Consider the following 23,100-nt stretch of genomic DNA (forward strand, 5'->3'; position numbering starts at 1 on the left):
GTTATGAAATATATTTTCACTTAATGATTTAATGTTTCAGATGCTCCTTGTCTCTCCTGAGGAGAGACAAGAAGGGCTATGTCAGGGGTCTCACTGAGGAAGTCAAGGTCCATTTAAATGCAAATGACCTCTGGCATGCTTACCAAGGACCGAAAATGCTCTTTTCCAAGCGTCCCTTTAAGGTGAGCGCTATCTGAACAATTGATGGCTGCCTTGTGTTGGACATGGATGGGCAGAGGGCTTGATGGGCTGAGTACTTTGAGCAGTTATACACAGCAGACCCTCCAAGTGGGCAGCTTCCAGTTGTAGGGTTGCAGGTGGTGGATGCTGATCCACCCATCAATGAAAGTCCACCCTCTCTTGAGGTCAGAGAGGCTGTGGAAAAGTTGAGGAATGGAAAGGCACCTGGTACCTGTAATATCAATGCAGAGCTGCTCAAAGCTGGAGGTGAGGCCATGATCTGCGGGATACATGCAGTCTTGACTGCCGTATGGCAATCTGGTACCATTCCTCCTGACTGGAAGCAGGAACATCCCAGTTACCTCTGGCTCATATAAAAAAGTGGGAGTTATAAGGCATACATGACTGAATACAACACAACATGTCATGGTAAAAATCAAACAAGATGCAAAACAACCGTTTTAATAACATTCTTATTTACATAGGAAAATATCATCTTAACTACATATTAGCAGATGTTCTGTACTGTTAAGCTTAATCTAAGTATAGTATTTGTGATTTCTTCATTACATGTATATACATTTTTAGAGACTCGACACAGGTCATCACTTAGCATGCTTACTGAAGTGACATTGGCCGTGTCATCGTCTGGGATATATGCTATTCATATTTGCATTGTTGGCATTGCTGGACACTTCATTTTGAAGCTGGGAAGGAACACAAAGCATCTTACACCTTAAGCACCTATCTGCCAACAGCAAGGAAACTAGTTTGTCTCAGAAACATGTTGCAAATAAATCCTTCACTGTTTAGTTGAGTAATCTCAGAGAAGAGAAGATATTCTTGTACAAAATGGAAAAATTCCAATTGCCAACATGAAAACACACTGAACCAACGGACCTATTGTTACCTAACTACACTCCACAGTTTGAAACAACCACAACATTATAACTGTAAACAATTGAGCTCAACAAAACTCAGTCACACATTCATACAAGCAGACACTCCAATCCATTTTCCATGCATTCAATTCAACTTTGGTAATTAAGTATTTATCAATAAACTAAAAAAGAATTTAGGCAGGTATATCTTCTATAAATCAATATCAAAATGCACTGAAGAGATGGTTTCCTATTAAATCTTTTGTGATGCAAGCCCTTTTTAGTGTCATTCATGCTTCTTTGTCAAACCTTTCTCCGCCTTCTTGCCTCACTGGTGTTCCACCCTAGAACTGTTCTCCAGTTTTATCCCTCAGATCTGGGTTGCCAAATCATTGCTAACACTACCCAAGGACTTCAGTGAAAAAAAGGACCCAAATCAGCCACACAAGGAACAACAGTAGTTTTATTAAACAGAAATAGCCTAATTATATGAGAAACCAGCATTCATTAAAAATATACATCTTTAACCTTGACTCATTCACCCCAAAATATTCCCTGTATGTCCAGTCCACTTCACACTGTTTTGTTTGAGCCACTCACTCACATCACAACACACACACACACACTCCTCACACACATACAAACTTTCCCTTATGCCCTAATTCTATATTGTTGAAGTGCCTCACACACATCTCAGGCAGCTTACCCATTACTGTCTTGATATAGAGAAGGCCTGACAGCTTGCTAGATTCTTTGCCGATGAGTCATCCAAGTAAGGCCGAGTGTGTCCTTCGCTCTCTAACTAAAATGTTATTTTTTGTGTGTTTTACTGCATATTTTTGTGTTAAATATATTTTTTATGACAAATAAAGGTTTTTCAACATCAATATCTAAACATCATCAAATTAGACCTAAAATAGAGGAAATAAATAAGATATTGTATAAGGAGAGGGAGAAATATTCACATAAAAAATTATATAAATACATTGACAGTCGTAACTGGGTAGACTCCTATTATTTTAATTTGTCACCGTATCTAAATATCTCTTTCGACATTCGTAATGCTGTCGTTACAATTACTATATTCAACAAGCCGATCCTCCATCCCTATACTATTATAGGCAACTCAGTCACCTACTATCTGGCATTACAAATTACATAAAGGTATTATCTTTTGACCTGTAACGCTTTGTATCGCTTCTTAGGTCCTCCTTCTCAACACTTCTATACTTCACACCATGCACTTAGTTAGTTCACAGTGCACACTTATACACTTCACCCTGAGCCTAGGTGTTTTTCTGTTATTTTCTTCCCCTGACTTTGCTTTTCTATGCCCTTTTGTTAGTTACCACTATTATAGTTGAGGGTTATAGCAGCCCCCTCACTCGTACTGCCAGATACCAGGTGACTGAGTTGCCTAGTATCGGGATGGAGGATCGGCTTGTTGAATATAGTAATGGTAATGACAGCGTTATGAATGTCAAAAATAGATATTTAGAAATGGTGACAAATCAAGCTAATAGGAATACCCAGTTATGACCGTCAATGTATTTATATATTTTTTTGTGTGAATATTTCTCCCTCTCCTTATACTAAATCTTATTTATTTCCTCTTTTTTATGTCTAATTTGATAATGTTTATAAGATATTAATGTTGGAAAACCTTTATTTATCACTGAAAAAAAAAATCACAAAGATATGCATTAAAAAAATTATTGAAGAGCGCGGGACACTCTCGGCCTTACTTGGATAGCACATAATTTGAGTTTTCAGGCCTTCTCTATATCGAGACAGCAATGGCTTACCCCCACACTACCTTTTTTTGTGCCCTAGTACAGGTAAAAGCCCATATTTCTAAGTTATATAATGGACCTTGAATAACCTCTTGTGATTAATACATACGATGAATTGAATACCACTTAAACTATAAAATGGAAGGAGGCATGGAAAGAAATTACAAGCTTGAAAGTCAGGTTGATGCAGCCCATCACAGCGATTGTCAAAAACAAAGCTCACTAATGTAATGGTGACAGCTTTATTCCTTTACTTCTAATTCACTTATCATGACACCATTAAGTAAACAAAGTTATCATTATTTTGGGGGTAGTTATCAATCACCTTGCATATCACACTTGCCCTGTGTTAATGGGTTCTGATCCATCACAAGATCAAAGGACAATGAGACATAGATGACAACTGAGGTCACGTGCATCTTATCATATGCCCTAAACTTCATCTTCATCAATTAATTATACATATTATTTTGATGAGAAAACATACATTTCATCATGTTTTCAAAGTAAACTGCATATGTTACAATACTGCCACTGAACAAAGCATATTTGAGAGAGAGACTGGAGTGTATAGACCAAAGTCAGGCCAATTTTTCAGAGTAGGGGCCAGATGAGATTTTCGGGAACAGATTGCTGGCCAGTGACAAACAAGAACCCAATAGGGACTATATATTTTTATTTATTTATTTTTTTTTTTTACGTTGTTGCCTATTGCGCCGGTAGGCATCTTCCTGGTGGGGCCTGATGGTCAGCCCAAGGCTTCTTCCAGGTGGGGCCTGATGGTCGGCCCAGCCCGTTCTGGCGCAGGCGAGTGTTTATAGTGGCGCCATCTTGCATATAAGAATTGTATTAAAAATATTCACATCCAATATATGGAAATGAATAATTAATTTTCAATTAGCTTCCTACCCCTGAGCCTATGAACAATGGTGTTCTGCAGACCTCTCCTGCTTTATTTTTGTTGTTTATTAATAATCTTTCAAAAACAAACTGTTCTATCTACTCCTACACTGATGAATTTACTCTCCATTACTCAACATCTTTCAACACAAGTCCCTCTCAACAGGAAATATGAAGGGAGATTCGATGCTAGATGCTATAGAACACTTGACCTCTGACCTTGGTATCATTCCTGAATGGAGTAGAAGGAACTTAGTGTCCTCCAATGCCTCATTTCCCTGTGTGTCTTTCTTATCATAACACAAAACAACTTTCCAGCCTCTGTTGTGACAGCCAGGTGACTGAATCTGGAGATGGTGACAAGGGTTGGCAGGTGATGCCTTGATCTACAATCTAACCCCCTATGGAAGTAAGTTGGGGCTATGGGTGAGTGTATGTCACATACTCAGGAATGGCCTGATAGGGGTGTGTGACAGCTTATGGATTAATAAGCAATGTGTCAGGCCATGTTAAGGCAGCTGTTGCCATTTGGCGAGCAATGTTTTTGACACTCACTGAAGCAGGGAGTAGATGAGGAGGTGGTTGGTATGGAGAAGTTTAGAAATAAAGTGCTAAAAAATACAAGAGAAGTGGCAGGGCTAGAGGCATGCTACAGCTTAGCCTTCAACTGAGCAGCCTGCTTCTGGAACTCTTGCAGCTTCATGGCCAGACCCATGTTACCCTTGATCTTCAGCTTGCCTTGGAAGAATGCCTTCTGAGCATTCAGCTTGCCCTCCATCAGGTCCACCAGGTCGTTGTCGCTCATGGTGATGGTAACATCTGCCTTGCCTGCACCACCACCACCACCACAATTAACATGATTATCCTCCTCATTACCTCCACCATGACCATCATCATCATTACAGTATTACCTCAATTTGCCAGACTTGGAACACCATGATTTTGGGAAACTTGGAGAAAATTGTAGCCTGGATGGTCTTGGGAAAATTGTTCTTGTCCATATTTATAGAGTATGCATTGGCACTGATCATTCAGCAGATGTGCACAACGCTATTTTCCTCATTCATTGTCAACTGAGTTCCATTTCTGCTTTATGTAAGACAACTGGTTTCAATGATCAGTTTTTGTTTTTAATATCTATGAAGGTACACTGCATGGTTGCATTTGCCTAATTACTGCATATAATTTATCCCATTCAATTTGCTGCACCAGGTAATTCTGTGCACTTTATTTTACTGCTGAAAATAAGAATTCCTGCCAATTTCAGATGAAGCATCCCCAGTTTAGTCCCAAAATTATTGAGGTAATACCATATATTAGTTTATCTTCACTGCAGGCATTATATGCATGAGCATCTTGTTTTATGGAAGTTCTTAAAACCATATACGAATTGTCTTATGAAAACGTAAGAGAGAAAGCTACAACACAAAACAAAAACTAGATTCAGTTAAAAACAAGGTTGGAGGGAGAGGGGAAAAAAGAAAAACTTTATATCCAAGAAAAATAAAGTAACAAACACTGGAGTCACTGACCTGTGCCATTGCGGATGACAGCTCCTGAGCCGTTCTTGGCATCCACGATCCACTTGCCCTCTGTTCCTCCAGGGCCGCCCTTCACTTGGAAGCAGTAGACACCCTTCACCTGAGACGAAAGTAATATGATTGAAAAATGATACCAGGATGCATCAAGAATAGGAAGATAATACTACCAGAAATGAAGAAATAACAGATTGGTTATGTTTAGGCCCCAGTGCATTGTTGCCCAGCACCTCAGGCAGCCTCGTACCTTGTCATCCCAACCTAAGAAGCATGTTGATAAGGGCAGGAAACACATGTACTCATATTACAAGATTATTACCTTACAATAATATATGTGGTCTAATTCTATCTCTGGCTCTATGATTCAAATTTTTCTCTCTGGCTTTTAGTTTGTGTTCTTCTACTTGAATTCTTCTACAGTGCTGCTTCTCTAGCTGTATTTCATTGATATTTTCATGTTCACTGCTCCTCTGAATTTGCCAACAATTTGCTTCCACTACTCCCTAGCTCACCCCTTTCCTATCTAAATTAATAATGCAAGACAATCAGTGTCTTCAATCACTCTTTCCTCATCACTACACAGAACTAATACTTCCTATATGTATACTTATGATACTGGTCTTTAGCTATTGTCTCTGTTTTAGTCTTTCTTCTCCTCTTTTTTTTATCCCCTCTTTACCACTTCCTTACCCCAAGCTCCCTTCCCTCCCTTCATCTCTTTCTCAATCAGTCACATGTCCTTCCTTTCTTCTCTTTTCCCTCCTTCCCTGCCTTTCTATCTCCCTCCCACTACTCACAATGTGCAGCTTCAATTTTCAGAGATCATGTAGGTGAGCAGACAAGCTCAAGCACCCACCTTGTTGACCAGAGCCGGCCCATCTTCCTTCAGGGCATTCTCAATAGCTGCGAAGATTGAGGCACTCTTGAACTCATCAGCTGCTGTGGCTGCAGCTACAATTCTGCCAATAAGAGTGTGTCATAAGGATATAAGAAGACGACAAGGGGCCAGTCATCTAACACATTGCAGCTCCTGAGTGCCAATTATTAGAATACACAAGATTATAAGGAGACTACAAGAGGCCAATCAGCTTGCACATGATAGTTCCTGAGTACTAGTTATTCACCAAGGCATAGGGCTGTATTTTTAAACATTTTGTCACCCACATTCACCTATTTGACAAGGCTTTCCTAAGAGTTTGGGGCATTTCCAGGAGTAATTTTATGACCCTGGTGGTAGTATGACCCTTCTTCTCTACCGTGAACCTAAAGAAACACTCATTAGTACCTGATTGACTCCCTCTTTGACCTTTAGAAATAGTTGATGTGAGAAGCGAAAGTGTCTTATAATACCGTCCTTAATGTCTTCCACTCATCTAACAACATATTCATGAACTAGTTGCTGCCTATCTCCTTCCTAAAGCTGAATTCATACAGTTTGTAATCATTGCAAACTGTCCTAACATCTTTTATGGTGTCAGTACAATGCCAAGATCATCTTCGTTGATTACCTTAGCCTATTTAGACACAAATACATGAATATACATTTCTAAATACAGACTTAACTTCTTTTTCTCAGAATGATTATCCCAAATTAGATGGTAATTTTAATTTTTATAACCTCCATTATGATCTGTTTTGTACAATTTGTTAATTGATGTTTTAGTTTCTTAAGTCTTCCTTGACACATTCCATCCACCCCTCTTTGATATTCCTCTCTCCTCTCTACCCTGTACTCCCATTCTCATTATTTGCTTCCTACATATGGTCCTCTTCATACAACAATTCAGCAATTACAATAAGAATCAGGCTGACAAGTTGTTCTTTTGTTTCTTACTTCCTGTCATTGCCTCTGAAGCCCATCTTGTAGATCGTGACAACGGCTGCTCCACCCAAACCAAGGTTGTGCTGAAGAGCTACTTTAGCCCCGGGAACCTGTCGCTTGTCGGCTTTCCCTCGCAACTGCCAGCACAGCTCGCTACACTGGGCAAGGCCTGTTAATGGAGAAGACATGGTTTTACATGCAACTTTCTTATCATAATTGCTTTCCAAATGTCACAAGCTTATTGACAAGTAATGAATGCATAAATAGAGAATAAAGATAATGGCTAGAGGAATAAACACAAAGTTAGTGTATATTAGGGATATACTGAGCGAATAGAAATGAGCATATATTAATGTGAAGGTATTCCTGTGTGTTGGTCATTCACCATACTTTAATCATGTACTGGACTAGTGATCGCCAGTCAGTGCACTCAGTGGAAGAGCTTGGAGTTGCATAGTGATGGATCTTTGGATACTTCTAGAGCCTCATATCAAACTGACACATACCAATGAGGCAGGATACAACCCCTGACTGACACCAAGTACCCATTCACTGCTTGGTGGACAGAGGAACGGATGAGAGGAGACTGCTCATTTTTCTCCACTGTCTGAGTTGTGACCTGAGTGCACTGACCACTGCATTACGCAGGTCTATGACAGCTAAATTCACTATGATCTGAGCATGCTCTAGACTTGCAATTGGCAGCCAGTACCTTCTACGAATGAGCTTGGAGCTCACAAGTGAAAGATTTTTAGATATGGCTGTGACCTCACCCCCCCACCAAACCTGAGAGATGGGACATAACCCCTGACTGGCACCCGGTGCACATTCACCGGTGGGTGGACAGGGGGCAGGGATTAAAGGAGACTGCCCATCCATCTCCGCTCCACCTGGAAATCGAACCTGTGAACTCTCAGTCATGAGGCAAGCGTGCTAACCATTGCACTATGGAGAGTATTTGTATGTCTCACCTGAACCAAAGCCTCAACACCAAAGGAGAATGAACTGGCCTTACCACTCTTTATCACAACAAAGATAACAATCAACAGCCACTACTGATAATGACCATGCGCACGCATGAGAGAAGGAGAAATGTACCCAATAAAATGTAACAGGGTGCCCACCAAGGTGATGAGACACACTATTGAATTCATATAGTTTTCTTCTAATTATCATAAGCATCTACACTTTTTGGTCATATACGTTCTCTTCCCTACCGCTACAGTGCCGCCCTACTAGTAATTATCAGTTGAATATTGTAGCTTGCTTTACCTGTGAATTATGTTATATAAACATGCAACGTCTGAGACTACTGTGTAGCTCAACGAGGGTGGTGGCTATGACCAAATGCTGCTGACAACAGAAATATGCACAACAAACTCAATTAAAACAAGTGTTGGTCTTCTTATTGGTCCCATTAGCTGAAATCTGTACACAAATAAGCACTTATGATCCCAAAATGGTGATCTAAAGCAATTTTTTATTAAAAGTTATTTTGGGGAATACACTAAACTAAACAGTGCTCATTTCTTCCTCATCTGCAAATGAGCCTATGGGGAGTACAAAAACAATTAACCTAGAGACAGAGGCAAGTGTGACATCTGAGTTAACTTCCCCAGCTTACCCGAAGTACCTATTTATCAACCAGCCCAAAGGAATGAATGAACAGCTCATTGGGCTGTGCTTTGACTGCCCAGGCCAGGATTCAAACCGGGACTTGCAGATTCATAGATAGGTGTGCTAATCGCCACATCATGGAGTGCTGGAGCTAACCATCACATTCACTGCCCACCCCATCCAACACCATTACCAGACCCAAAGAAGCCCTTGTTGTTGTTATTGGGAGATAAATAGCAAGAAGGGATGTCTGATGCTCTGGCACTCCCTCTCAGCCCACTCAATCCCTGCCCCACCAACACTCTCTCTCTCTCTCTCCAATACATTTCCTTGTGCAAATCACTGAATTTCCTAAATTCCCCCTCCTCCCTCCTACCTCAAACTAATTTGACATTAAAATCTATGGAGAAAAAAAAAAGTCAAGCACCAGTGGGTTGAGTGTAATTCTCAAATAACACTGCTCAGTTCTTGATCCTCACCACATACTGCTGGGACAATATAATGCCCCTTTATGTCACCGACTCTTCCCATAATGATATTATGAAAGATTCTTGGGCCTAGTAATACTGTTGGCTAAGTAAATGTGATGGAATTGCCACTCTCCTATTATTGCCAACATAGTAACCTAGCACTGCTCAGCGAGTTTACAGCTATGCATAAACTAACACACCACCAATGTAACCTAACCAATAGTGGTAACCTAACACCATAACACTGAAATAAGAAACTAGTGTAGGTAAACCACTTTTACCATTATCAAAGTTTAGGGACATGCATATTTGTAAGAGGTACAGGGCCCCTGATAACAGGCTGAGGGGGTCAAGAACTGGCCGAAGTGGGACAATACTCTGACCTTTGTACTGGGTGAGGCGTGCTGCTGGCCCTGTGCTGGGGTCAAGATAGGAGCCTCTCCACTCTACTGCTGTTGTTCACTGCCTTGATAACAGTGCCTCTCTCTCTCTTCTCTCTCTCTCTCTCACATCACTGCTGGACCCTTGGTCACTGCCTAATACCAATGCTTTTCTCTCTCCTCTAATACCAGTTCCTTTCTCTCCTCTAATACCAGTGCCTTTCCTCTAATAAGAGTGCCTTTCTCCCCTCCAATACCAGTGCCTTTCTCTCCTCTAATACCAGTGCCTTTCTCTCCTCTAATACCAGTGCCTTTCCTCTAATACCAGTGCTTTTGTCCTCTAATACCAGTGCCTTTCTCTCCTCTAATACCAGTGCTTTTGTCCTCTAATACCAGTGCCTTTCTCTCCTCTAATACCATTGTCTTTCTCAAATACCACTGCCCCTCTCCTATAATACCAGTGCCTTTTTTTCCTCTAATAAATGCCTTTCTCCCCTCTAATCCCAGTGCCTTTCTCCTTACATACCAGAGCCTTTCCTCTAGTACCATTGTCTTTCTCTAATACCATTGCCCCTCTCCTCTAATACCAGTGCCTTTCTCTCTCCTCTAATACTAGTGCCTTTCTCTCACCAATGCTGTCTGCTGCCTTGGTATTAATGTCTGCTGTTCCCGGTGACTATGCTGACAGGACCAAGGGAACGGGACTCTTTAGCTGCACTTTCCCCGGCCTGGCAACTCTCTCTCTCTCTCTCTCTCTCTCTCCACTGCTGTCTGCCTTGTTAACAGTGCCTCTCTCTCTCTCTCTCTCTCTTCAGTTTACTCGTAATGTCATGTCACCATTCACTCAGCGCCTCCTATATGACCATTCCTTGCTATGTAAATCTATGTAAATATTTCTCGTTTGTCCTTATCTCCCCCTCACATCAGCTCTTCTTGCCATTCCTTGCCTCTTTATCTCACCATTTCCTTTCAGTTTACTCGTTAAGCTATTATTATTCCTTCAATATTACTTCTACTCCAAGGTAGCTATATTAATTTCTTGCTATATATTAATTCTCTTGTTTGCTCTTATCTCCTCTCAATCAACTCCTAAACCTATTAATCATCCTTGCTTCATTATCTCAACATCTTTCAGTTTACTCGTAATGTCATCTTGTTAGTTAAGAGTTTTACGCCTATAACCATTCCTTCCTATGTAAATATAAGTAAATATTTCACGTTTGTCCTTATCACCAATTAATATCAGCTCTGTTAGCCACTGATCCTTGCTTCACTATATATCTCGTCGTCTTTATTACTTGTGTTGCTTTTACGCCTATTTGGAATGTAAATCCTAAGTCTATATATACCAAGTCAAGTCACTCTGCTTCAAAACTGTGACCGGTACGCGCAGGAGGCGGTTTTGGGGCGGAGCAGCGAGATGGTCACTTGAGGGAGAGAGAAAAAAAAAAAAAAAAAAGCCAGTTCAGGGGTGACTAAAATTGGGGCCGTATGTGCATTCTCGCCTTCTTTCACAGCGCATTCAGGCAAGCCACTGACGAAAAAATATGTCTTTTTATTGTGCTATTGCGTGACTGTAATTCCAATGCCTACAAATGGCGGTGTGGGGTGTGAGGGAGGGCATGTTGAAGTGATTGATTTAAATTAGTCCGCCTTTCCTCGTTTTCTCTAAATCCCTAGCTGTTTCTACATTCTCTAGTTTGGCTTCAAGCAGTGTCACGCATAAACCACGTCTCGGCCGTCTCCTCCCACAAACCTGCGTATGACTTGACTTGAATAGACTTGGTGCAAATCTGTGTAAATATTTCCGGTTTGTCCCTATCTCTCGGTCTTCTGTCAACTTCAGTATACAATTTCCTTTCATTTACCCCGCACTGTTGTTATTATTATCAATTCAATGTTATTTTTTACGCCTAAATATAGCCTCTCCTTGCTATGTAAATGTAGCAGATAGATCTCTCGATCGTTCGTCCTTATCTCCCAAGGATGAATGGCTATTGTTTTTCCTTTGGTGCATCTATTGTTGGGGTTCTGAATAGGTAGACACCAGCAGGTACACTAACCAAAATGGGCATAAGCGATTCCTGATGGGTAGGCCCTTGATTCAACACGAGAAAGGTAGCAAAGAAATTCATGTCCAAAAGAATTAATGCTAAAAAGAGGTGCTATTTCAATGGGCTTTATCGATATGGGACTGGTTGAATTTGTTGTGGAATCAGCTCGTTTAAATTAAAGAGATACAAAATACGCAGGCTGATCTAAAGCTGTTCCTGCAGCAGAAGACAGCAAAAGTATCCAAATGAGAATGTTAGTTTTGGATAGGTGTCTAGATATTACTCTCTTTATGAAAGAGTTCATGTCATAGGACGGAGATGATACAGGCACAGAAAGGCTGTTTCAGAGGTTACCAGCAATTCTGATTAATTCTTGCATAAGAGATTAAGATCATAGGGAATATGGAGTGGAGCAGTGTCATATAAACATAATTTTTTGTTTTAAGGAATCTTGTTCTTAAGAATCGTGCTAATGGTGGGGCAATTCTTGCTGTAACGAACAGGCAATGTTCACATTTTTTCATCTCACTCTATACTTATTATGTCCACTTTTGTTTTCATTGTGATGGCCTGGTGCTTCTTAGCCTTACCACCTGCATCACCAATGTTTTTGTGATTAACACCAGATATATTGGGGGTATAACAATCACAAATAATACCGAGTTTGTGAAGAAAACACAAGCACACGTATGAACTATGCTGCTAAAGTAGTATACCATTGGTTACATTTCAGCACTTCCTGCACTTCACTGCTGCCACCCTACAGTGGACTGCAAACTAAACCTTACTCCCAAAATTTTTACTTCATGGCAAATTGCTTGCATCACTGAAAGTTCACAACACACTGTTTGTATGTAGGTGAGACTCTAGTCTCCCTTGTCCTTACCTTGGCCAGGCTTCACATCCAGGCCAGAGGTGAGGTGGTGGGCTTACAAATAACAAAGATGCCTACTACAGAACTACTTATCAAGCTATGATGATCCCTCCAGCTCACTGGTTGATAGTGAATAGACCATAGCCATTAAACAGGATTGTAACACAATTAAAGAGACACAATGAAGGGGGAAAAGTAACAGAATGGCTGCTTCCCAAACCAAGACAATGACACTTACATAAAATCTTAATACTGTCTGATACATGCCAATGTCAGTGTAAGACATTAATATGTAGTGTTGCAATGACAATATAAAGCTGATTAGGCTGTCAAGTCTGCAAAGCCTGCACGACACATCTGCCTTGAGAGCCAGAAGAAAATGGGTTGAGAGACAAGATGGGTATGTGATTGTGTGTGCCTGTGTGTGTGTAGTGTGGTGACTCCTCACTAATATGCTCTGACTCTTTATAGTCAGAGCATATTAGTGAGGAGTCACCACACTACACACACAAAGGCACACACAATCACATACCCATCTTCTATATACAAGAACACAAAACCTAAAATCCTTTAACTGAATCTGTGAGAGATACAACTACCAGCACACTGCTCAACCACATCAAATAATCTTTACTGGACCACCACTGCTTGTAACACCACTAACACAAAGAACACAATATTAACCCTTAGATTAGACGATGGTGGAACTCTATATAGACGGTCCAAAATTCAGTTAGTCAGTTTTGTATGGCAGAAATATAACAACACTTCCAGATTGCAGTAGAATCCATATATAGACAATAGTTAAAACACATCTTGTGCGGCGTAACTATATTTATGCTACGGTCCTAAGCTCGGCAGTGACTATATAGAGACGATTCATTTAGGGGGAGCTACTCTTCAAATACTGCTGCCGTCTGAGGGTTAACTGAATTAGTGAAGTGAATACCTCCCAAGTGAAGTGCATTCACATAAAATATTGACTGAATGGAAATATGAGCTTGTGCAAACCTGCTAACCTAAACCTGCTGCCTGAAACGGTAGTTTAAACAATTATGTCTAGCTGAATAAAGCTAGCAATAGGTATAACTTGCTTACATATAGGTTGGTGATACAGTCTCCATACACTAAGTTGGTCCAGGAGCCCTACCCCCTCTTATATAGCTGCAGGAGCTGATTGGTTAGATGAAATGTGCTTGGAGTTAGAAGTCAATGTTCCTAAAAAGAGTAGGGTGAGGGAGAGGGGGGGCTTTTGGACCAACCTAGTGTGCAGCAATTTTAGTATGCCTGACTTCCTAGTAACATGAGGCTGATACTGATCATGTGTAAATCAAAGCCAAGCAAGGAAGCACCGACTTAACCACCGTCCACTTTTGAGACTTCTCTGGGTGGCTAAGGGTGGTGGTGCCTGTATATGAAGTCTCGCCCATTGCAAACAAGAAACCAAGCAGATTAAGGCATACCTGTGGCTCCGAGAGGGTGGCCTTTAGAGATGAGTCCGCCTGAGGGGTTGACCACATACTTCCCGCCGTAGGTGTTGTTGCCGGAGTCGATGAAGTGGCCGGCCTCTCCCTCCCCACACAGTCCTGTTGTACACACAAACACACACACACATACGTACATAGGTAAGTGATGTATCATTACTGACACACACACACACTTTATCTGTTTCAATCATTCCCTCCCTTTCCTCCCTCCTACACTCTCTCTCTTTCCTTCCTTCCTCCTCCTTCTCCTCTCATGTTATCTCCACTCCTTCCCATTCCTCCCTTCTTCATTTTCATTCTCCCTCTCCTTCCCTCCACTTCCCCTTCCCCTCATGTTATCCCCACTCCTTCCCTCCCTATCTCCCTTCCTCTTTTACCTCCTTCTAGCCTTTAATTCATCCACTCCTGGCCTCCCATGTTTTGCTCCCTCCCTTACCCCCTTTCCTTCTGTCAGTTACCCTCCCTCTTTCCATGCCTCCCTTTGCTTTCCTCCAGCCCTTGCCTCACCCTCTCTTTCTCCATTACTCTCCTCCTCCTTCAGTCTACCTCCACCCTTCCTTTACTCCCCTTCCTCTTTCACCTCTCCCCATCCCTCTTCCTCCTTCTCTCCCTTGCATCTCCACCTCCCTCTTACTCCCTCACTCCCTTCCTCCTTTATCTTTCTCATTCACTCTACTTCCACCCTTCCCTCACTCCCCTTCCTCCTTCCCTTCCTTGCCTCACCTAAAGCTTCGTAAGTGATGAGCTCGTTGGCGGAGAAACAGTCGTGCAGCTCAATAACATCCACGTCCGAGGGGGTCAGTCCAGCTGACTCGAATGCCCGCTCGGCTGCCACCTTGGTCATGTCATAGCCAACCTGCAGGAGCCAGATGAACAGATGTACGGAGAGACACAGAAAGAGATATAAATATAGACATAGATAGAAGAGCTCACCTGTGGGATAGAGAGAGACATAGAGATAAATAAAGATAAGCACAGAGTTAAACACAGAGATAAATATAGACAAAGGGAGAGAGATAAATAGGAGAGGTTACCTGTGGGAACCTGATGGACAAATGTACAGAGATTAACATAGAGAGAGATCAATATAGATAAACACAGATAGAGATAGATATGCATAAGGGAGGTCACCTTTGGGAACTAGATGTCTAGATGTAAAGAGAGGTGTCCACAAAATTTATTATGTAAGCTTCCCATGAACCTAAGTTTGTGTTGAATGTACAGTGTATATAAAGAACGAAAGATCTTCTCAAACTCACAATCTTCATGGCACTCTGGTCATTAAAAGTGGACTGGAAATCTGTGGTCATTTCCATCCCCACAATTTCCACCGCTTGGTCCTGGAGGCCGTGGGCAATGACGAACTCCTCCGAGGCGAGAATGGCAGCCCCGGAACCATCGGAGGTGGGGCAGCACTGCAGTTTGGTGAGGGGGCCAGTCACCTTGGGAGAGTTGAGGATCTGCTCCAGGGAATACTCTTCCTGGAACTGTGAGTACCTGCCAGGGGGGAAGACAGCTCAGAATAAGGCACGAGGCAGCAATGAGGGGAGGAGATGGACAGGTGATGATGGCCTCCAGTTTTATAAGAGGAGATGGACAGGTGGTAATGTCCTCCAATTTTATAAGAGGATATGGACAGGTGGTGCTGGCCTCCAGTTTTGAAAGGAAAGATGGACAGGTGGTGATGGCCTCCAGTCTTATGTATAGAGGAGATGGACAGGTGGTGATGGCCTCCAGTAATATTGATGTGATAAAAATTCTAAACTTCTTGATGGCCCAGGAATAAAACTTTAAGTAAGCTATATGCCAGATTTTTTAAAGAATGTATTAGTATTTATTAACAGTTATGTGGCTAGTTTTGCTTTTTAATACTTTTTTTTTGGACAGAATTAGTTAGAAGTGTTGAATTTTCACAGAGTTAAGTCGACATATTACAAACTCAGTCATAAAAAGTGACACAAAAAAATCAACAAAACTAACCATGCTTTAATAAACAGGTCCAAAATGACAAATCAGCCACATTATTGATGAGGAAGACTGATACAACGTTTTTAAATTAGGTGGTAGTAACAAGCTTGAAAGATTAAGAAAAAGTTTAGTTGTTTTGATATGTGTCATGACTCACCCTCCTTGATTCCGTCCTTCCTCTTTCCTGTCTACATTCTCTATCAGGGTTGACAGTCATGCTCTCTGCTCCTTTGATCTGTCTGTCTCTCTGTTTGTTTCTGTCTTTCCCATTTTTTCACTCTCAGTACCTTCCTACTTTTCTGTCTATCTATATGTATTATCAGTCTCCCTCTCTCCTTTCTCTTTCCCTGTTGCACACTCTCTTGTGGCCAATATTCTCTCTCTCTCTCTCTCTCTCTCTCTCTCTCTCTCTCTCTCTCTCTCTCTCTCTCATCCATCACTTAATCAATATTTGCCGCTAAAAAAATAAAAAATAAAATAAACTCACGGGTTGTTGGTGGAGTGTTTGTGGTTCTTGTGGGCAATCTTGGCCAGGTGGAGCTGGGTGGTGCCATACTTCTTCATGTGCTCCACCCCAGCATTGCCAAACATCTGGGGTGCGATGGGAGCAGCATCAAGCTCTGCCACTTCGGTGAGAGCCATCACGTGCTTCTCAACTGGGTTCTCCCGGTCGTGGTACTGCAGGTGAAGGGGAGAGTGAGAGGAGGAGGGGGAAGAGGTGGTAGGTTGAGGGTTTGAGGCACTGCAAGACAAGTGGCACATTCCAGTACAGGCTATAAGGGTTCAAGACATTGCAGGACACATGAGACATCCCAGTACAGGCTATAAGGGTTCAAGACACTGCAGGACACATGAGACATCCCAGTACAGGCTATAAGGGTTCAAGACACTGCAGGACACATGAGACATCCCAGTACAGGTTATAAGGGTTCAAGGTAGGGTTGCACCGATAAGCAATTTGGCCGATTACCGATTACCGATTAATCGGTAACCAATAATCGGCCGATACCGATTAATCGGCCGATTATTTATAAATTGTAAATGTGATTAATCTTCATTAATTATTGGACACTGGTACCACAAAGTTAAAGACATACCGTAACCCACATGTTTACAACTTTGTTTACTGCCCAACTGTCATCTGCATGGAGAACAAATACGCCTTGCTTTGTGGAAACATCCTGATTTTAATATGTTAGAATTTCCCAGTTTTCTCGTTCTTGTGGTGATCCTAGATGCTACTAGAAATGGTAGTGTACAGAAGGTTTATCAATCTCTCAAGTCTTCTACTAATTTACTGTCCTATGCACGGCAGGCTTGGTGAAGGACATTACTCAGTTACTGTGCTAAGCAAGTTGAAATAAGCATATAATTTTTCTTGGTTGTAATATAAAGTAATATGTTGATTTTTTTTTCTAGTTTCAAAGTTGAAGCAAATACCAGTGCTTCAGTTCATATCATAATTTTATATATCAATTTGAATTACATAATATACATTTGCATAGGGACTTGTTGGAAATAAATGCTGTGGAAAGGTATTAGAGTTTTGGTAACATCACCATCCTTACATTAACATTATTAGTACTGTGTTATGTACACTGTATTATAAAAGAGAGAAAAAATAATAATCGGCCCCGATTAATCGGTCAAAAGACCGATTACCGATTAATCGGCAAAGTGGCCGATTAGGCCGATTACCGATTACTTACCGATTAATCGGTGCAACCCTAGTTCAAGGCACTGCAGGACACATGAGACATCCCAGTACAGGCTATAAGGGTTCAAGGCACTGCAGGACACATGAGACATCCCAGTACAGGTTATAAGGGTTCAAGGCACTGCAGGACACATGAGACATCCCAGTACAGGCTATAAGGGTTCAAGACACTGCAGGATACGAGACATCCCAGTACAGGTTATAAGGGTTCAAGGCACTGCTGGACACATGAAACATCCCAGCACGTCTTATAGGGGTGTTGGTCAAGGGTTTTAGGCATTGCAAGATAAAGTGGCACACCCCAGTACTGGTTATAAGGGTTAAATGAACTGCACACATTAAAGTTAAAGTATGTGGCCTGGGTGGCTTAAGCCAAAGCAGGACACATGAAACATCTCAGTACATGTATAAGGGTGTTGGTTGAGGGTTTAAGGCACTGCACACATGAGTCATCCCAGTGCAAGCCAAAGGATGTGGCTGGGGGTTTAAAGCACTGCAGGACAAGTGACACACTAGCACAGGCTGTAAGGGTGTGGCTGAGGGTTTAGGGCACTGCAGGACAAGAGACACATCCCAGTACATGTTAAAGTGATAGTAAGTTGATACACATGATAACTGATTGGGTTTGAGTGAGGTTTGATTAAGTTTAGGGTACCTTCAAAGACATGACAGGCAGCAACTTATTGGAAAAATCACCAGAAAAGAGCCCACTTTCTTATAGAAAGTTCCATTACAGAGAAGCCATATAAAAATTTACTGTGTACACAAATTTGGTGACTGATTGGGTTACATCAAGGGTGAGGTTAAGGGTCTTTTCATGCACATAACAGGCAGCAGCTTATAGCAAAAATCAAGGAAGAGAGAGTTCACTTTGTTATGAAGAAAGTAGGGAGCATTAAGAAAAAGTATAAATAAATAAATAAAGCCTGCTATGCACTGCTCCTGTAAATCAATTCAGGTTGCAACACTTGTAGTCACCTTGCTGGAGAGGGACCCGCGCTCCATCTTCTCAAAGCCGAGGGCCAGCACACAGTCCGCCTGTCCGCCTCTCACCAGGTTGCGGGCCATGAAGAGTGCAGTGGAGCCAGTGGAGCAGTTGTTGTTGACATTGTAGACGGGGATGCCAGTCATGCCCACCTCATACAGGGCACGCTGGCCACAGGTGGAGTCACCTGCGTGGCATGACATTTGGTTAATAATAAGATGAGATGGAGTGAACAATAATATGAGTGTGTTTTTGAGTTGTGGTACGGATGGGAGCTAAATATGTAAAGTGTGGACTAATTCTTTGAGAAATTCATTAACCCTTGACAAAAAAGCTCACCTAATTGTAAATATAAGAATTCATACCCCTCAAATATTAATCAACTCAATAACAGTGACAAGATCTAAACTCTGAAATCATCCAGCTCAACACACCTCTCAAGATCACAGATTCTCTCTAAAAAAGTGTCTCAATTAACAATATGTGTGAGCTGCGGTAACACTCACCATACACGTAGCCGACGGCTGCCTGCTCTACTTTATCATAGGTGAGTTTGGCATCCTTGAGGGCCTTCCCGACAGCCTCCTTAGCCATGTCAGGGTAAGAAAAGTTTTCACGTCTCCCAGGCTTCTCAAACTGTATGAGAAGTGAGTGTTAGAAAATACTGGAATGGATCAAAATTACTATTGCATCACAAATGGGCTTATACAACCAAAAGAAAGGAGTCATTTGCACTGAGAACTGTGGCTGTATGGAACAGTTTGACCAAGGAAATAGTTTGATCACTAGGGGGGCTTTAGGATATATATATATGAGAAAAAAAAAGGGGCATGTTTAGATAGTGCTTCTATAATTTCCTCATGAAAAAAAGATCTATAAACAATATTAAATATATTCAAGGAAAAAATGACATATATTTATTTACGTACTTTACATTGCTTAGGACAGGGATATACTTGTGGGTGAATACGTGGGAAAAAAAGGTGGACAGAGGTGTGGGGGTGGGGGCTCATAAAGAGATCCAGCTTAGGGCCTCAGAAAGGCTAGAACAGGCACTGATGACTTCACTGGTAATGTCTTATGTGATGCCACAAGCACACCAAGGCTTGAAGAGTCCAGTAAGGAGGGACCTTTATAAAATGCTGCACTGGAAATCATCATTAGCTATCTATAAATAAGTAGTTAAATATTATCATCAGCATCATCATTATCAAATCAGGCTTAAAAATAATTCCACCACATCAGTTCAGGCTTATGGAGTTCTCGAGCATGTCACACTGATGTGCTACAAAATATATTAGAGCTTAGAGACAAGGCTTTTCTGAGTAGCCTCTGTTTTCTCTCTTAAGGTTGTGGACAGTATTGGCTGCATTATTAAGTCAAGTACAGATGGTGACTAATATGGTAGATGCTGGAAATGTTAAAAGTATGAAGTGTTTTGTGTAAGCTTCCTCCCACTTATCATATTATTGGAATGGGCTTGTGGACATCTTTGTGATATCTAGTGGTGACACAGCAAAGTCCAAGGTCACTGCTGAGGGTTCTTGTGGGTGGGTGTGCCGAGCCATTAGTAAAGCACCCATACTCAAGTCTTCTCATAAATCAACTGTATTGTAAGGAGCTTAATACTTATAAATGCTATCATCCTTACAAGCAAAACATCAGTGCCTCATTCTTGTGTATTATTAATGGAGTGGCTATTTACTAAATGTCAAATACTATTTTACAATTAGACCAGAATGTGATTGGCCAATAGTTAAGCGTCAATAGATTATTATTCTAGTGGCGATAGGTTAGCATCCATTGGGTTACAGTGGGGGTTTGTTTGTTGTATATAGGTACTATTATAAAAGGGAATGTATCACTTAACCTAAAATTTCCTGCTTAACCTAGGTACTAATTTTTCCATAACCTTAATATTGAGGCGTTTCAATGTCCTTCTGGCAATAGTTGTTTTCAAGTAACTTTAAACTAAGTGTCAATAGGTTACTGATTTAGTGGTGAGACGCAACAATTTTAGCAGTGATATCTTACTATATGATAGGTATAATATTACTGAATTATAGAGCTTCACAAGCTTGACTTATTATCTGAACTGCTTGATAAATATCTATAAATAGTCATCTCTTTGCTTGGTAAACAGCCTTAGCCATTGTAAAAAGGTCTAGTGAGTGTTGGCTCTGCTGTTTGGGTCCTTCTGTTCTTACCCACAAAAGACTCAAGGACAATGTGATGGAAATGAGCACTGAGGCCACGTGCATGTGCCCTTAACCCCTCCGCTGTGATTGGCATGGATTTCACCTTCACTGGTAGCCTAGTAACATATACTCTCAGGTCTTTTCTGCCTCTGTGTTGGATAGTGGAGTGTTTCCCATGTGGTATAGGAATGCTGTATTTCCTCTCCCAAGGTGCATGACTTTACATTTTTCTTCATTGAATTGCAGCAGCCACTTTTTGTTCCATTCCTGGAGCCTGGTGATGTCTTCTTGTAGGAAATCCACAGTCAAGGGGTTAACTGTCTATGCAGAAAAGCCCAAACAAGAGAATGACCAGGTGACATGCTTGCATTCTGACCTACCCTAAGAAATTAAGGTGATTATTGAGGAGAGGGTAGTTTACTAATTTTGAGACACTGACTGCTTATTTTTGAACAAAATATGAGGCTTTTTATTATGGAGATAGTATTTTTGGTAGTTCATTCTAACACGTCTATGTCACATTAATGAAATGCACATATCATGTAGGAAACTCAATTGATGGCCTTGCTGTAAACGTAAGTCTTTGGGGGGACCGTGGAGTGGCTGAAGGGAAGGCAGACTTCTTACAAAGAATTATCTTCTTTTTGGACAATTTACCGTTTCACCCAACCAACGATTTTCTTACGTGGTTCATGTTTTTCTGGTGATAGATGTAGTGAATTGCACGATTTTGTACCACATGACCGCACCGCATGCCGAATAATTCAACTAACCTAACCTAACCTAACGATCTAACTCAACCTACCTAATGAGGGCTTCGCCTCTCTCAACCCCTTTTACAGGGCCCACGACCACCCTGACAGGTGGACTTCACCCCCTCGACCCCCCTTCACTTTTCAGAAGTCATTTGTTACTACACTACATTCAGGGACCAAAAAAGAAGAGGAGGTGGCCGCCCTCTCTTCAATATTACCCGAAATTAATGTTAAATGACTCATGGACGAATAGCCACATCATGCACTTTTTTACCATTTAGAGCCTTATCTGCTGCCATACCTTTGTCATTCCCACACCGACCACGAAGACCCTCCTGTGGGCCTTGTTGGCCATTTTAGCGGCGGCGACGACACTTTTCATCCTCGGGGGCGGCGGGGCGGCGGCTGCGGAAGGTCGTCGAGTGAGAGCTGGGAGGTGCACCGTCGGCATGACGGCGGCGGCGCCCTGTTTGTTTACCCTTATCAGCTGACCTTTGCACCCGCAGCGTCTGATCCTTGTACCTTTAGGGCCTTGATAGCTGCATCTTTTCAATATTATAAATGTTGTCACTGGTATACTAAAGTTAGATATTGCATTTTTTGTTGTTGTTAGGTACTTTCTCCAGGACTCCAGCTGCCTGATGATTTTTTTTTGCGGGAACCGTCATCTTTACGTCCCCTCAGAGCCTGTTGCCATGGCTCTGTTTATCGTTGTTTGCATGCATCTTTATAATTTTATCCGTTATCATTGGTGTAGTACAGTTAGGTATTTTGCTATATATTTGTTGTTACTTTTTCCAACCGCTGATATGATTTTTTTTCTTTTACCATCATCTGTTCTGTTTATTGGTATCTACAAATTTTCTTTAATTTTATCCGTTATCACTGGTAGGTACTTCGAGTTCTTGCTATTCTTTTATTTCTTTATCTGCTGTGTTTTTGTTTACTGTCATCGGCACTTGCATTCCTTTTTGCTTTTATGATATTCTTATTACACTTACTGCTGTGATTCTTGTCTTCAGCACTTATTTTTCATTATTTTCACTATTATTATTATTGCATTTCCAAACTGTCACTCGCCTGTCAGATTTGTCGCCGTCCGCCGCCGCCTCAGCGACAAGCGCTTCCTCAATAATCCTGTGCCAGTGATTATTATGCTTGTATCTGCGCTGCTAAGGGTAAGACACTCCTTTTGAGCACGTAAATACTTTCCGTAACGTTGAGTCTACAAAATTTGAGGTCTTCGCTGCATAGTAGGTTATAAGTTCCGAAAATTGTCATCATAAGCTTTTCTCGCTGACAGAGGTAGGTGATCCTATACCTATTCCCGACACGCAAATACGCAGCTGTTTTCTTCAATATTTAATTTACTTATCCTACAACATATTGGTTAGGAGCCTCAGTATTATTACTTTAAAGGCTAATGAACCGCTTTGCGTATATAGTACATATTTCGTTAACTGATGAGAGAATAATAATGC

The 23,100-nt window shown here is 41.4% G+C and overlaps 1 protein-coding gene across 1 annotated transcript; it reads right to left on the reverse strand.

Moving 5' to 3' along the window:
- Positions 1-628: 628 nt before the first annotated feature.
- Positions 629-22,098, reverse strand: LOC127005812 (sterol carrier protein 2-like). Its single transcript, XM_050874947.1, has 11 exons — positions 21,921-22,098; positions 19,173-19,302; positions 18,660-18,853; positions 16,452-16,642; positions 15,256-15,493; positions 14,720-14,852; positions 13,973-14,095; positions 7,127-7,283; positions 6,149-6,251; positions 5,287-5,395; positions 629-4,582 (listed from the first exon to the last, which is right to left on the reverse strand). The coding sequence occupies exons 1-11, from the start codon at positions 22,068-22,070 to the stop codon at positions 4,404-4,406; spliced, it is 1,707 nt and encodes a 568-aa protein (XP_050730904.1). The 5' UTR covers positions 22,071-22,098; the 3' UTR covers positions 629-4,403.
- Between the last annotated feature and the right edge of the window lie 1,002 nt (positions 22,099-23,100).

This window comes from Eriocheir sinensis, chromosome 31 (assembly GCF_024679095.1).
Source record: "Eriocheir sinensis breed Jianghai 21 chromosome 31, ASM2467909v1, whole genome shotgun sequence".
NCBI lineage: Eukaryota > Metazoa > Arthropoda > Malacostraca > Decapoda > Varunidae > Eriocheir > Eriocheir sinensis.